This window comes from Marmota marmota, unplaced genomic scaffold, assembly GCF_001458135.2.
Source record: "Marmota marmota marmota unplaced genomic scaffold, marMar, whole genome shotgun sequence".
In the NCBI taxonomy this organism is placed as follows: domain Eukaryota; kingdom Metazoa; phylum Chordata; class Mammalia; order Rodentia; family Sciuridae; genus Marmota; species Marmota marmota.
In genome coordinates this window covers 7,004,107-7,018,862 of record NW_025999962.1, presented here as the reverse complement: position 1 = coordinate 7,018,862, position 14,756 = coordinate 7,004,107, and the positions used below count along the sequence as shown (strand labels likewise).

Sequence of the window (14,756 nt, the reverse complement as noted above, 5' to 3'; positions counted from 1 at the left end):
ATATATATATATATGTATGTATGTATGTATATATGTGTGTGTGTGTGTGTGTGTGTGTGTGTGTAGCATTTAATAATGTTCCTCAAGCAAAATAATTTTTGAAAAACTAAAAAGAGTGCTGCTCCCTCTAATCACATACTCAAAATGTTTTAACCATCTTCCTAAAATAGATTTTTTGGGGATGGGGATACTGGAATCCACATGCTAGGCAAGTGTTTTCTATAACTGAGCTACATCCTCAGACCTTCTTGTCTTTGAGACAGGGTCTCATTAAGTTGCCCAGGCTGGCCTTGAACTGGCAATTCTGTCTCAGCCTCCCGAGCCACTGGGATTGATTACAGGTGTCTGCCACCATGCCTAAGCTAAAACAGTTTTTTCTTACAAATGATTTTGAAAGCAAGAACGGTCATTTAAAAAGATTTTGAAGGCAGACCGTACAACACAAAAAGAAAACATCTTATCTGTGACCTTAGACATTAAGGGTTACTAAGGTTTGAATATGGTCTGAGTATGTCTCTCACGAAGGTTTGTGGTTCATGTACTAGGTGTCTAGTCACCAGTATGTGGGTGTTGAGATGGTAGAATCTTTAAAGGTGCGGCCTAATGGAAGGTGGTTAGGTCACTGGAGGAACTGCACTCAGCAGGGATTCTCATGGGACCCCAGTTAGTTCCAATGAAAGTGGATTGTTGTAATAAGAGTGAGTCTGGCCCCAAAATTCCTTTGGCTTCCTATCTTTCCATGTGATCTTTCCTTCTTGCACATACTCCCACCATGATTCCACTGCCATGTTGTAATATTGCCAGAAGGGCCTACAAAGAGCCAAGCAAAAGCTAGCACTATGCTCTGGGATCTCAAGAACCACAAGGTACACAAAGCTCTTTTCTTTACAAACTACCCAGTCTAGGGTATTTTGCTATAGAAACAGAAAATGGACTAAGACAAGGGCCAAACTTTACTAAAACTTACCCCCATAAATTCCCCTTTGGTTTGAAATCAAGCATGTGATACTTCAACACAAACACAAGAATTTAAGAAGCAGAGGAAATCTGGACAGGATTTTAGTATAATTTTTTATTCTAATAAAGTAAAATTCTATACCTGTAAACAGAAAGAATACCATACTTATATGTATTTATTTCTTATTGGTGGTTTACCATCTACTTTATGAAAAATAGTGCTCTATGGATTAATCATCATAGTTCAGCCCCCAGGATCTTTTTTCCTACCTAGTGCCACAGAGGACATATTTGCTACCATGGTCTGCCACCCCACTCCCAACTCATCAATGCACAGGGCCAGCAACTAGTGAAGTTCTGAACAACCTATATACTCCTGCTCTGCTCATCTTGCTGAAAGGCCTCAGGTTGTACTGTGTGTCACCCAAAGGCTGGGGTCGTGGCTCAGTGACAGAGCACTTGCCTGGCATGTGTGAGGCCCTGGGTTTGGTTCTCAGCACCACAAAAAACAAATAAAGGTCCATCAACAAGTAATATTTAAAAAAAAGAAAAGAAAGAAATCCCCAAAGCAAATTCTTCCTATTAGGTGAAGAAGAGCAGGGCTAATCAGGCTAGAAATCTTGTTCATTTGTGCTTCACCACTAACTGCTTGTGATTGTCCCAAAACATACAATAAAATATTTGTTCTCTGTCAATGGTTCAGATGTCACCAAACAATCTCTCCACAATATGAACAATCTCTCTCAATATGAACTGTCAACAAACACAGAAGTACACAGTTGGGGGCATATCAGATGATGTCAAACTCCATTCTGCTGGCTCTTTCGCATTACTTTATTGATCTCACATCTTTCAAAGTACAAAGCTACTAGAGCTCCTCTGTCAAAAGGTCATCTCCCTTCGCTTCACCTCTGAAGCAAGGTCATGGTCCTGTAAATTGTTCTGCTAATTCATACATGTCCCTAGAAGTCAGAGACCCCAGATACCACATTTACCAGGGTTATATATTTCGTTCACAGACACCAATCCCCTAGTTTACATACATACAAGGACAGGATAAACCAGAGAGCCATTTAACTACATGGTGTCTATAACCAGGGAATCTAAAAAATGCTTTAGCCCTTGGTATGGTGAGTTGGCTTGGCTTCTTCAAAAGTAATATATTCACAATCACTTCCAATTTGGAATCCCTTGTAAATTTTCAAAATTTAACTTTTTTTTTGGAAAATTTAAAACATTTCATAATTTTTAAAATGTACCACCTATGCTAACTAAAAATTCTGACGCATTCATCAACAACGCAATATTTTGGTTTTTTTATCTTGTTTTGTTTTGGTGCTGATACTTTCCTGAATATGATCTGCTTAGTGCTATGTTCGACTTCCCCGGAAAAATTGTCTCTGCAGCAAAATTCTGCCAAGAAGCCTAGGGAAGAAGGCTTTACCCAGATGCACAAATATATTCCTAAGTATCATTTAGTTCTGTACAACAATCTCATTAATAGATATCTTAATTTGAATGCCCACATTTTTACTATAATGGAACTGTTATATTCATCTGTCCTCTGATACTGTTCAACCCAAGTTTCATTGGGATTTTAAGGAGATAGAGCTATACTGCCAAAGAGGCTGGATTTTCTTATGGCTTATTTCTGTTAAGAATCCTAACTACAGTCCTGATTGGAATGATTTCAAAATAACAGCAAGCTAACACTTCACACCCATTTGACCAGTGGAAAACTTAAAAGATCTTATAGCATCTATACATACCAGAGAGGTGGGCAAGGATGGGGAGAGTATTCTCATACATACCTGTGAAAACATGAAGTCTTTAAAAAACAATTTGGTAGCATTGTCTACTCAACCTAAAGATACTTAGTCCTCTTATAGAAATATACACATCAATATGTTAAACTTAATTTAAAAGGATATGGGATGTATATTGATGCAGGAAGCTGGTCAGAAAAAGCTGTAGTTCAAGCCAGCCTGGTCAACTTAGCGAGATTCTCTATCAAAAAATAAAAAGAGCTAGGATGTAGCACTCCTGGATTTGGTCCGAGTACCACCACCACCACCCAAAAATAATAATAATAATAATATATATCTACATATTACAGATTAATTTTTTTAAAAAAAGAAGAAAAAAAGAGAGCTACAGACAGGAGGTACAGGGGAGCAGAGAAGGAAAAAACAAACATTCACCAACAGGGGAATGTACATACAAGCTACAAAGTAGTATGTAGTCATTAAAAAGGATTAATTTGAGCTGTGTCAGATGATGGAGAAATTCCATTAAGTATTACTGAGTGTTTCAGGCTCAGTGGCCCATGCCTGTAGTTGCAGTTACTGGGAAGCCTGGAGTAAAAGAGTTACTTGAGCCCAAGAGTAAGTGACCAGCCTGAGCAACACAAGATCCCATCTATACTGAGAGAGAGAGAGAGAGAGAGAGAGAGAGAGAAAGGGAGAGAGGAAGGATGGAAGGAAGGAAGGAAGGAAGGAAGGAAGGAAGGAAGGAAGGAAGGAAGGAAGGAAGGAAGGAAGGTCTATATCCTTCAGATTGCAGATCTCTCACCTGCAGCATCCCTCAGGGAGGGAGGAAGCGGGGGGAAAGAAATTTTCAATTGAGACACACCTTTATATCTAAAGGCAGGGCCACAGGTTCCCTGATGAATAGAGTGCTTTATATCCATAGAAAGTGGCTCTGAATATAAACACAGTTTACTGGGAAGAGACAACCCCATTTGTTCATACCAGCATCTGGACTATATTTTATTTTTTGTTATTTAGTTAATCAAATGAGAGACTAAATTTCCCTCAACTATTATCAGAAGAAACACATTTTTTTCCTAAACACCACTGTACTAATCGTAATATAACACAGTAAGGGCACACATGCCAGGTTCTATGTGCTTTTATATAATCAACAACTTTAATCCTCACAAAAAAACCCCAGTGGTTCTGAACACAGGGCAATTTTGACCATGAGGGGACATGATATGGAAATATATGGAGACATTTTTGCTTGTCACAGCTGGAGAAGATGAATCCCAGAAGTGGAAGGCTGCAAAGGCTCCACTCACATCTGTTACACCACACTGCTTCTCTACTACCAACTGTAACAAATGTCTTCTAGCTCCTTCAATGTGCTATTTCATTTGTCCTCTCCAGGTCCTCACACAGATCACTTTGCTGCAACATCCCTCAGGTCATCACTTAAAAATCCCTTCCTCTGCAAAGCCTTCTTGCAATGTTCCCTAAATTGTTTGGATTCCCCTGCTCTGCTCTCCCATGGCATTCTGAAATATTCCTTAATAACCCCTATTTTATTATAATTTATAATTACTTATCTGCCTTCACCAATAAATTTCAGGCTGGGAGAGGACACGAACCATGTCTGTCTTGTTCACCACTATACTCCTGGCACCTGGCACAGACTCTGGCATATTTTAGGTGCTGAGTGAATAATTTCACATGACCCCTGCACCATAAAGCACCTCTCCTAAACCCCTTCCAAAAATAATTGTTTCTAAATTATTTTCTAAAACCTATGCTCAAATATCACATATTTTAGGCTTCAGATTTTTATTTACCCAAGCTATTTTACTAAAAGGATGTGTCTTTTTTCCTGTATGCCTGCAAGAAGCAGGCAAAACGTTTTATGCATCTGTGAAAACTTGGAAATAACTTTCACAAACTTAGCACTTAAAAAGTAATTCTTATGGTTCTCTTTGGTTTCTCCTTGGTCTCCATGTGATCTGTTCTTCTTGCACATGCTCCTGCCATGATGCCATTCACCCTGATTGACGTCATGTAGCCAAGGTGGCCCTCACCAGAGACCAAATCTATAAAGCCTCCTGTACTTTCCGCTTTCAAAAATTATGAACTAAACAAGCCTTTTTATCTTTATAAAATTCTTTTTTACTGAATGTAAACAGATTGTTTTTTGTTGTTGTTTATTTGTTTTATTTATTTATTTGGCACTAGGGCTTGAACCCAGGGGCATTTTGCACTGAGCTACATCCTCAGCCCTTTTTTATGTTTTAAGACAGGACCTTGCTAAGTTGCTGAGATGGGTCTTGAGCTTGTGATCCTCCTGCCTCAGCCTCCCAAGTCTCTGGGATAAAAGGCATGCACCACTGCACCTGGCTTCTTTACAAAATTCTTAATAAATTTCTTAAAAGTAATTATTGTGTACTAAGGATTCATTTGATATTATTTTTTAAAACTACATGTAAATCTATAATTATCTCGGGGCTGGGGTTGTGGCTCAGTGGTACATAATTTGCCCAGCATGCGTGAGGCACTGGGTTCAATCCCCGGCACCACGTAAAAATAAAACAAAGGTATTATGTCCATCTACAACTAAAAAATATTTTTTATAAAAATCTACAATTATCTCAATTAAAATTTCAATTAAAGAAATTGACAAACTAAATAATTAGTTACTCAATGACTATTGACTTCCCACTATCTGGTGAGGGCCAAACTCTAATATTCAAGTTACTCAGTAATCCAGCTAATCATTATGTATTTGACACAATCTTCCAACTGTCCCACTTTTCCCATTCTAATCAAGGTGAAACCCTTAGTCGTCCTTACATAGCACACCTAGTCTGGTATCCAGATCTTTCCTTAGGATTCTCTTCCTACCTGAACACCATCTGATTCATCCTTCCTTCCTCTGACTTCTCTTGCCTATCCCTAAATCCACTTATCCTTCTTGCCTTCATTTTCCTGACCCCATTTATCTTTTCTTTCTCAGGATCTTGTGACCCCTTGTAGTCTCTGTATCTCCAACAATGTAAATTTTGTGGATATCAGAATCATTCTTTCTACTTCTCAGGAATCCCCCAGAATAAGTATCATAGTGATAAGCATATAATCGATAGTTGATAAACACTTGCTGACTAAAATAAGTCTCATGCTACCCATGAATATGATCAGCCCTCAATCACCCATGCCAAATTCCCCAGAAAGAACTCATGGTAGATGAACCCAACTATCTCTCACAGTGGGCAAGAACGATTATATTTCTATCAAGTACTGTTTAAGCAAAGTTGTTTCCAATTTTCCAGAAAGTCATGAGGCTGCCACAAAGATTTAACCACACGACTCCTCCCTTGTCAGGGCTCAGTAACTGCTCAGTTTATCAGTTCACACTGACAAACAACTGTTCAACTTTCCTCATCTGTGCAACAAATAAATAAACAAAAACAAACAAAAAAAACAAGCAGGGGTAGTCATATTCCATCCTAATAGATTACCCTTTAAGCACAAAAAAAAAAAAAAAATCACCTATTCTAACACTTACTGGGCAAATATCTTGCTTGTGTCAAATAAATGATTTTGGAAATGGAAAATAATGACAATATGAATAGGAATTTGAAAAATTTGTCTAAAAAAAAAAGTCACCGTCTACTCTTAGCATAACCCAGGATTGATAAAGAGACAGATTCTTCCCATAGTCCACAGAGATTTGCCTTGGCCTATGGCTATTTTCCCTACAGGAAAGTTTCTAAACTCCTAAAACTCCCTCTGGTTTGCTTCTCTTTCTCACCAAGCGGGTCAAAGTTCCCTTATAACAACATACCAAAAACTGAAAAGCTAAGTTTCTCAGTCTGGATTTTTGTTTACACCTGGTAGAATCTACAGTTTTCTCCCAAAGGGAATTCAAAATGCCTATATTTATTTCCAGAAAAATTTTCAAATACTTTCAGTAACCTAATGGCAACAGTTTTGCTACTAAAAAATTTCCCAGTATCTTCCTGTTTTGGCAGATTCTGCTGAAATCCCCCTCCCCTTAAGGGGGAATTTGAGTAAAAACACTGACAGCTTCAAGTTCCCTCAGGCAAATTTCCAGTTCCAGTGCAAGGCCATGAGGTTAAACATTTCTCAATGACGCAGGCTCCCTCAGAAGGAAGAACAAGAAAAAAAAAAATACATATATCAAAACTTATTCTTCCCAGTGCAATAAATCAAAAGAGGCAGTGGCAAAGTTCAACTATATACTTTTGCTATGCCAAGGCCTCTGGGGGAGCACAGAACCCAAATGAGAGGTATGGTATGGGAAAAGGGCAACTCCTGCAGTCTAGTCAAATCGACAGGCCTCTCTCTAGATTCTGTAGCTCATCTACACTATATTAATACAGTGTATGTTTTTAGCCACTGCATAATTCATGGCCACGATAAAGCAACTAAAGCAAAGTAACTAAATTAGTGATTGTGGGTTGAGGAATGAAGAAACACATGAAGTAAATCACTATTTAGGACTAAAATGTATGTTAGGTTGTGAAAGTCAAAGGAAACTACATATAATCAACTTCTCGGAGAAAGAATATAAGGTTGCATAGAGAAATCAAAATTATATGATAGGCTGACAGGATTCTTGGATCTCTAGCCACATGCAGAAAGATAAGAGAACAAAATAAAATCAGAACTGTCTCCCAGGAACTGATTCATAGATTACAGAACTTTAAGAGTGAAAAAAAACTTAATGATTTTAGAGTTAGAAATGACAATAAAATGCCAATGATGAAAATATTGTCACATCTGTAGAGTGCTTTATTTCTCAAAGTGTTTGCATTCATTTGGCCCTTAAATAAAAATTATTATATACTGCTATGTGTTGATACCATCTGTGCTTTCAAGGAATTTCCTTCCTATGATGAGACCTGCTAGGAACAATAGATTGAAACAACTGCTCTGTGGTGGAATGTGCCAAACGTAAGGAGAGCACATGAAATAGGACACGGAGATTTCCAGGAGAAGGAAGACAAACATGAGTCTCTGAAGCAGCAGCACTTGATTTGAGATTTGAAGGATAAGTATAAGCCTGCAGGCTGACAAGCACAGCAAGGAATGAATGGTCAAGGCAGAGGCAAGATTATATGCAAGAGGGATCTGAGGGTGTAGCTCAGTGGTCTAGCACGTGCTTAGCATACATGAGGCCCTGGGTTCAGTCTCTAGCACCTATCCACCCCACAAAAAGATGATACACAAAGGAACACAAAAATAAAATAAAAGGGCATCAACTACTCTAGAAACCAAAAGCTGGTCAGTACTGCCGGAGATCATGAGGTTGGAAGTGGCAAGGGATGACCAAATAGTGAGAGACCAAACAGTCAAATTCAACAGTTTTTTAAAACAAAGAGAAGAATTCTGAGGAGGAAAATAAAATGATTCAAAGTATCTTCAGCAGCTGAATGAAGGATAGGGTGGAGAAGAGGCAGGCTTTAAGCAGGGAGACCAATAAGATGGATATTAAAAAATTTTAAAACCTAACCAGAAATGATGAGAATGTGATCTAGGGCAGTGACACAAAATGGGAGAGGACAAAGAAGAGGAAGTCAGATAGATGTGAGGCATACTGGAAAGAGGAATCAAAGGCGAGTGCTAGCTTTCCGGTTACGGCAACTGGTGCCAAGTTAGGGAATGCAGGCCTGGGGAATGGTGGCATTGGCTTTAAATGTATGAGTTATCTAGAAGTCCAGGTGGGAAAATCAGTGGGTTAACCAAATCCAGAACTCAGGAACTAGGTCAGGGCTAAAGATAAAGGGACACACATCACTCGATACGTGGTAGATGAAGCCACAGTTTGGAATAAAATTGTTAGGGAGAATAGGTAGACTGAAGAGAAAAACTGTCAAAGACAAGGCTGAACACAAACTGTAAGAGAGTGAACAGTGGCCCGAAAGGCAGAAGGCCAGACATAGAGAAACCGCTGTCTCTGGTTTAGCTGCCCAGTACCTTCCTTTTGGGGGAAAATCTAAGAAGGGGGAAGACAGGCCCCCCTTTCTACTATAGCAACTGAAATAACTCCTTCACTCAGCTCCCAGGACTCTAGCTCACAAATATATAACCTACATTCCGCTAATCAGATCTTCCTATCTGGGACTTCAACTACTAAGGAAATGATGTGAAGGCAGAAACATAATCAATTATCCCTGGCATTGTGGCAAGTGTCTATTGGTGGCAGTGCCAACAGCAGCAGGGATTCACTGGAAACCAGGCAAGCAGCAGTGGCAGAAAATCCAGAGAGCAGTCCTCAGAAGGCTGGTAGCACAACATGGTTTTCACTAGGCTCTGCCTTATTCAGTTTCTGTTCATTTTCTGAACTTTGTTATCCAGTCTTCATTCCATTTTCCTGGTAAGGCTGTGCATTATTCAGTACTCTTCCAATAAAATTTATTTTTTGCTTAGGCTTTAGGCAAAGAACTCTGAATAGGACCAAATGAAGAGGGGACAGCATTAAATCGGGCCATACAGTAAAGAAAGATTAGGTAAGAGGAGAACTAAAGTGGGTGAGACCCACTGAATAAAGTAAATAATAGGTCACTGGTGACCCTGGTGAAATTGTTCACAGGTGCTATCTCATTCCATCCCTACAACACCTTTTGTGGAAGATAAGGAAGGTACTGTATTTTAAGGATATAAAAACTAAGGCTAAAAGAGATTAAGGTGATTGCTTGAGGTCAGGCAGCTCTTTCTACAACCCAAGGTTATCCTCAAGAAAGTTATTTTAAGGGCGCTCATTAAAGGAGATGTTAAATGACAATCCTAGCTCTCATACCAAATGTCAGCTGACACAGATGATGAATACCTATATGGTTCCAGTTTTAGTCTTTCAGCTCACTTTGGTAATATAAAGAAGATCCTAGTAAAAGCACTAGCATCCTTGTCCTTGTAGACAATCACCCAGAATCAGACCTAATGAGGTCTCTTGCCCCCAGCCTTTCCTTGGTCACTGCTTAAAGAATACATCATCTGCTAAAAGGGACTCTTCAATTGAAAGAAGGAATCTTCTATCCCTGGCCATGAGAACCACTGTGGGAATGAGAAGTTGAAGCTTTCAAAAGATGATGATGATTTCTCAACCTCATTCCTTTGGGATATGTCACAGCCAGGAAGGGAGAAATTGGAAAAAGCAGCTTTCACAAGCTGCCAAATCCATGTCCTAGTCCCAGAGGATAATAAGCCAATGAGGTTTTGTGGAGCTGATGTAATGCTGGCAGAGGCTAAAATTTTATGGTTGAACATGTAGCCTCTTGATATTTAGCTCCAGGACTAAAAAGGATGACATCCTGAAAAGCCAAGAAACTCATACCCATAACACCACCACTTAGCAATCTGCATTTAAGAGTAATTTGTAAACTTTAACTGATCCATCTTTTTCAGGAATAGTTTACAAGAGCATTTGTTAAAGTATAAATTTTCTAAATCTTATTTAACTCTTTTGCTATGAAGAGAAATTCCTAAGCACCTCCAAAGAACAAAGACAATTTAGAATGCTTAGAAGTAACAAAAGAAAGAATTAGAAGAAAGAGAAGTTTTCCAAGAAGTTAAGTCTGTTTGTGGTACTTTAATCCCACTACCAGCACACCAAGTTTAGAGCTGTCTGACATCCTTATGAAAACAATTTTTGAAACTAAGTACACTAAGCCACAAGCTTTCAGGAGCACCATATATATCACAAAAATTGTCAATCTTAACCTCAAAAGTACTCTGAGATGCAAGCAATAATTATCAGTGGACAAGGAGCAGGAGTATTAGGACATTAAAACTCTTGGTTTGACTGTAAGATGTGATCTTCAAAAAGAACACTTGCCATTTTAGTAAAAATTGGTCAGTCTTAAATATGGTATAAAGATTCTCCCAAAGCCTGGACAAATCTAGGTACATTAAAAAGAAAAAATTCAAAGCCCTAGTCAATAAGCTAAAATACACAGTGCCTCCAAACATTTGTTAGCCCCTTGCCTGAAATGAGACCGTTCTTGGTTCAACCCTGAGCAGAGGTGTATCTAGTGATATGGATACAAACACTGTATCTTTACAATTTCACAAAAACTGAGAATCATGCTTTTTAAAAATCAATGAGGGGAAGTTAGAGATGGCTTTAAAAAAAAAAAAGTGGCCCTCTATCCCTTTAAAAACTGGAACAAGACAGGGAAGCCCTCTTTCACCACTTCTATTTAACATAGTTCTTTTTTTTTAGAGAGAGAGAGAGAATTTTTTTAATACTTATTTTTTAGTTTTCAGCGGACACAACATCTTTGTTTGTATGTGGTGCTGAGGATCCAACCCGGGCCCCACGCATGCCAGGCAAGCGCGCTATCGCTTGAGCCACATTCCCAGCTCATTAACATAGTTCTTGATACACTAGCCAGAGCAATTAGACAGATGAAAGAAATTAAAGGGATATGGATAGAAAAAGAAGAACTCAAATTAGCATTATTTGCTGATGATATGATTCTATACCTAGGAGACCTAAATAATTCCATCAGAAAACTTCTAGAACTATTACATGAATTCAGAAAAGTAGCAGAATGCAAAATCAACACCCATAAATCACAGGCATTTCTATATATCAGTGACAGACCCTCTGAAAGGGAAATAAGGAAAACTACCCCATTTACAATAGCCTCAGGGGGAAAAAAAAAAAAAAACTTGGGAATCAACAAGAGAGGTGAAAGACCTCTACAACAAAAACAACAGAACTCTGAAGAAAGAAATTAAAGAAGACCTTAGAAGATGAAAATATCTACCTTGTTCTTGGATAGGCAGAATTAATATTGTCAAAATGACCATACTACCAAAAGCATTATACAGATTTAATGCAATTCTAATCAAAATTCCAATGGCATTCCTCACAGAAATAGAAAAAGAAGTCATGAAATTCATATGGAAAAATAAGAGACCCAGAATAGGTAAAGCAATCCTTAGCAAGAACAGTGAAGTAAGTAGCATCACTATATCAGACCTTAAACTATGCTACAGAGCAATAGTAACAAAAACAGTGTGGTATTGGCACCAAAATAGACTTGTAGACCAATAGTACAGAATAGAGGAGACACAGACAAACCCACATAAATACAGTTATCTTATATTAGACAAACGTGCCAAAAACATATATTGGAGAAAAGATAGCCTCAACAAATGGTGTTGGGAAAACTGGAAATCCATATGCAACAAAATGAAATTAAACCCTTATCTTTCACCATGCACAAAACTCAACTCAAAGTGGATCAAGGACCCAGGAATTAAACCAGAGACACTGTACCTATTATAAAAAAAAGTAAGCCCAAATCTCCATCATGTCGGATTAGGCTCAGATTTCCTTAATAAGACTCCTATAGTGCAAGAGTTAAAAATCAAGAATCAATAAATGGGATGGATTCAAAGTAAAAAGCTTCTTCTCGGCAAAAGAAACAATCAGTAAAGTGAAGAGAGAGCCTACATTTTGGGAGCAAATTTTTACCAAACACACATCAGACAGAGTACTAATCTCTAGGATATATAAGGAACTCAAAAATCTAAACACCAAAAAAACTCAAATAAACCAATCAATAAATGGGCCAAGGAACTAAACAGATACTTCTCAGAAGATGATATATAATCAATCAACAAATATATGAGAAAATGTTCAACATCTCCAGCAATTAGAGAAATGCAAATCAAAACTACTCTAAGATTTCACCTCACTCCAGTCAGAATGACAGCTATCAAGAGTACAAACAACAATAAGTATTGGCGAGGATGTGGGGGGAAAGGCACACTCATACATTGCTGGTGGGACTGCAAATGGGTGCAGCCAATATGGAAAGCAGTATGGAGATTCCTTGGTAAACTGGGATTGGAACCACCTTTTGATCCAGCTATCCCACTCCTTGGTCTAAAAACAACATACTACAGGGACACAGCCACGTCAATGTTTACAGCAGCACAATTCACAATAGCTAAACTTTGGAACCAACCTAGATGCCTATCCGTTGATGAGTGGATAAAGAAAATGTGGTATATATACACAAGAGAATTCTATTCAGCATTAAAAGAGAATAAAATCATGGCATTTGCAGGTAAATGAATGGCGTTGAAGAATATAATGCTAAGTAAAGTTAGCCAATCCCCCAAAAAAGGCCAAATGTTTTCTCTGATGTAAGAATGCTAATTCATAATGGGGCTCGGGGATAGCATAGGAGGATTAGATGGACTCTATATAGAGCAAAGGAGAGGGAGGGAAAGGGAGGGGGCATGGGGATAGGAAAGATGGTGGAATGAGATGGACATCATCACCCTAAGTATGTGTATGAAGACATAAATGATGTGACTCTACTTTGTGTACAATCAGAAACATGAAAAATTGTGCTCTATATGTATAATATGAATTGTAATGAATTCTGCTGTCATATATAACAAATCAGAATTTTTAAAAGTGGCCCTCTAAATTTTATAAAGGAATTAAAGAGCTACCATTAGCAAGATGGTTTGTACTTCTCCTCAGGGAAATGTTAATCTGAACAAACTACTGGGATGGGGACCTGGATACAGAATGGAGTAACTTTCTTTTTCCCAATGTCTCCAATATTTCATGTTCACTTTATTCATTCATTAATATGCATTTATGCAACATTTAAGTATCAAGCACCTAGACAGATGCTGTACATAAATAGGTAAAACAATAACATCAATAACAGAGAGATATCTGCCTTTGTAGAATTTACAATCTAGTGAGGAAAAGAAGCAACAAACAAAATTCATAAACAAACATATAATCTCAAAATGTAACTACAATGAAGACAGTGAGCATGAGAAGGTATGAGAAAACCTGAGGTAGAAAGATACTCTCTGAGACCTAAAGAATAAGCAGGAAATAAAGTAATTGGGAAAATTAGGAGAGAAGGGAGGGAGGGAGGGAGCATGTAACGGAACCTACAGATCAGAAGTGAAGAGAGCAGGAGGTGAAACTGAAGAGACAGGGCAAAATAAAAAGGAGCCACACCTGCTCTTCTAGGAGCGCCAACACTGACTCCAGACAGGTGTTACTTAGATTTTATTCTAAACTATCTAAACCAGAATTTTATCCCCATGCATGTGGGAAGCACATTTTTTTCTAGACTCTCAAAAACCTTTCATGCAATATTCAGCATGTGTCAAATTCTATGAGGACATGGAAAAATATACTTTTTCTTTCTTCAAATTTACGAAATTTCCTAAAAACATTCAGACTAACTACCTTAGTCTGAATGTTTTTAGGAAAACATTGGGATTAATCACAAACTTAGTAACATTGAATCATTTGACCAAAAGCCTAAATGCAAAAGGATCTTCAGGATAAAGCTAAGGGAAAACTATTTGCAAACATCTCATGCTAACTTAGCAGATATAAAACTCAGATGTTTAGAAGTTTCTCAAAGCTTCTCAGAAGAAAAGAAGGTTCAGGAAGCAAGGAATCTTATTTTCTAACCAGTGCCAACAAAGTCCTTCACATAGCACATGTTCACACTCTAAAGATACACAGGTTTAAATTTAATTCCAACTCACAGAACTATGTGTTACGTCAGAAAAAAATTCTAACGCACATTTATGGCAAGATGCTTGAGAGGTTTTGCTTAGTTTCAAACACATGACACTGGCTTTGGCCATGGGTGCAAGTTAGAAATCTTACCGCAATATAATTCAAAAATCCTTGTGAACAGGTACAAGAGTCACTGCAAAAAACAAGGACGCTTCCAAGTAAAGGTAAGGGCTTATCATATACAGGCTTATTTCTAAGTAGGATCAAAAAAAAATTTTTTTTAATGCTGTCCCTAATGTAGAAATGAGGCATAGGACAACAGAATTTTAAAATATAGGTATTCTAAAAGAGAAAAAAGGTTAGAGGGTTTTTGTGCATTTGTTTGTTTTCAATGTTATTTTTATGTTGTAGTTTTCTGGACAGGTGTTTAAAAAAAGGGTAGGGGGAAGAGGAGGAGATCAAAAAACACAGGTAGGCTTGTACTGGGAAGAAAAAAAAAAAAAAAAAAA

At 38.0% G+C, this 14,756-nt stretch overlaps 1 protein-coding gene across 4 annotated transcripts in view; it reads right to left on the bottom strand.

Moving 5' to 3' along the window:
• Mrtfa (myocardin related transcription factor A) overlaps nt 1-14,756 on the bottom strand; it is a 136,765-nt gene that overhangs the window by 63,633 nt on the left and 58,376 nt on the right. Inside the window, exon 1 of one of the 4 annotated variants that reach the window (XM_048803102.1) lies at nt 2,727-2,781. The exons of the other annotated variants lie outside the window; for them this stretch is intronic. Coding sequence (XP_048659059.1) covers nt 2,727-2,766 — 40 coding nt within the window. The 5' untranslated portion in view covers nt 2,767-2,781. Of the gene's footprint in view, nt 1-2,726; nt 2,782-14,756 lie in introns of those variants that run through there. 4 annotated transcript variants of the gene reach the window in all.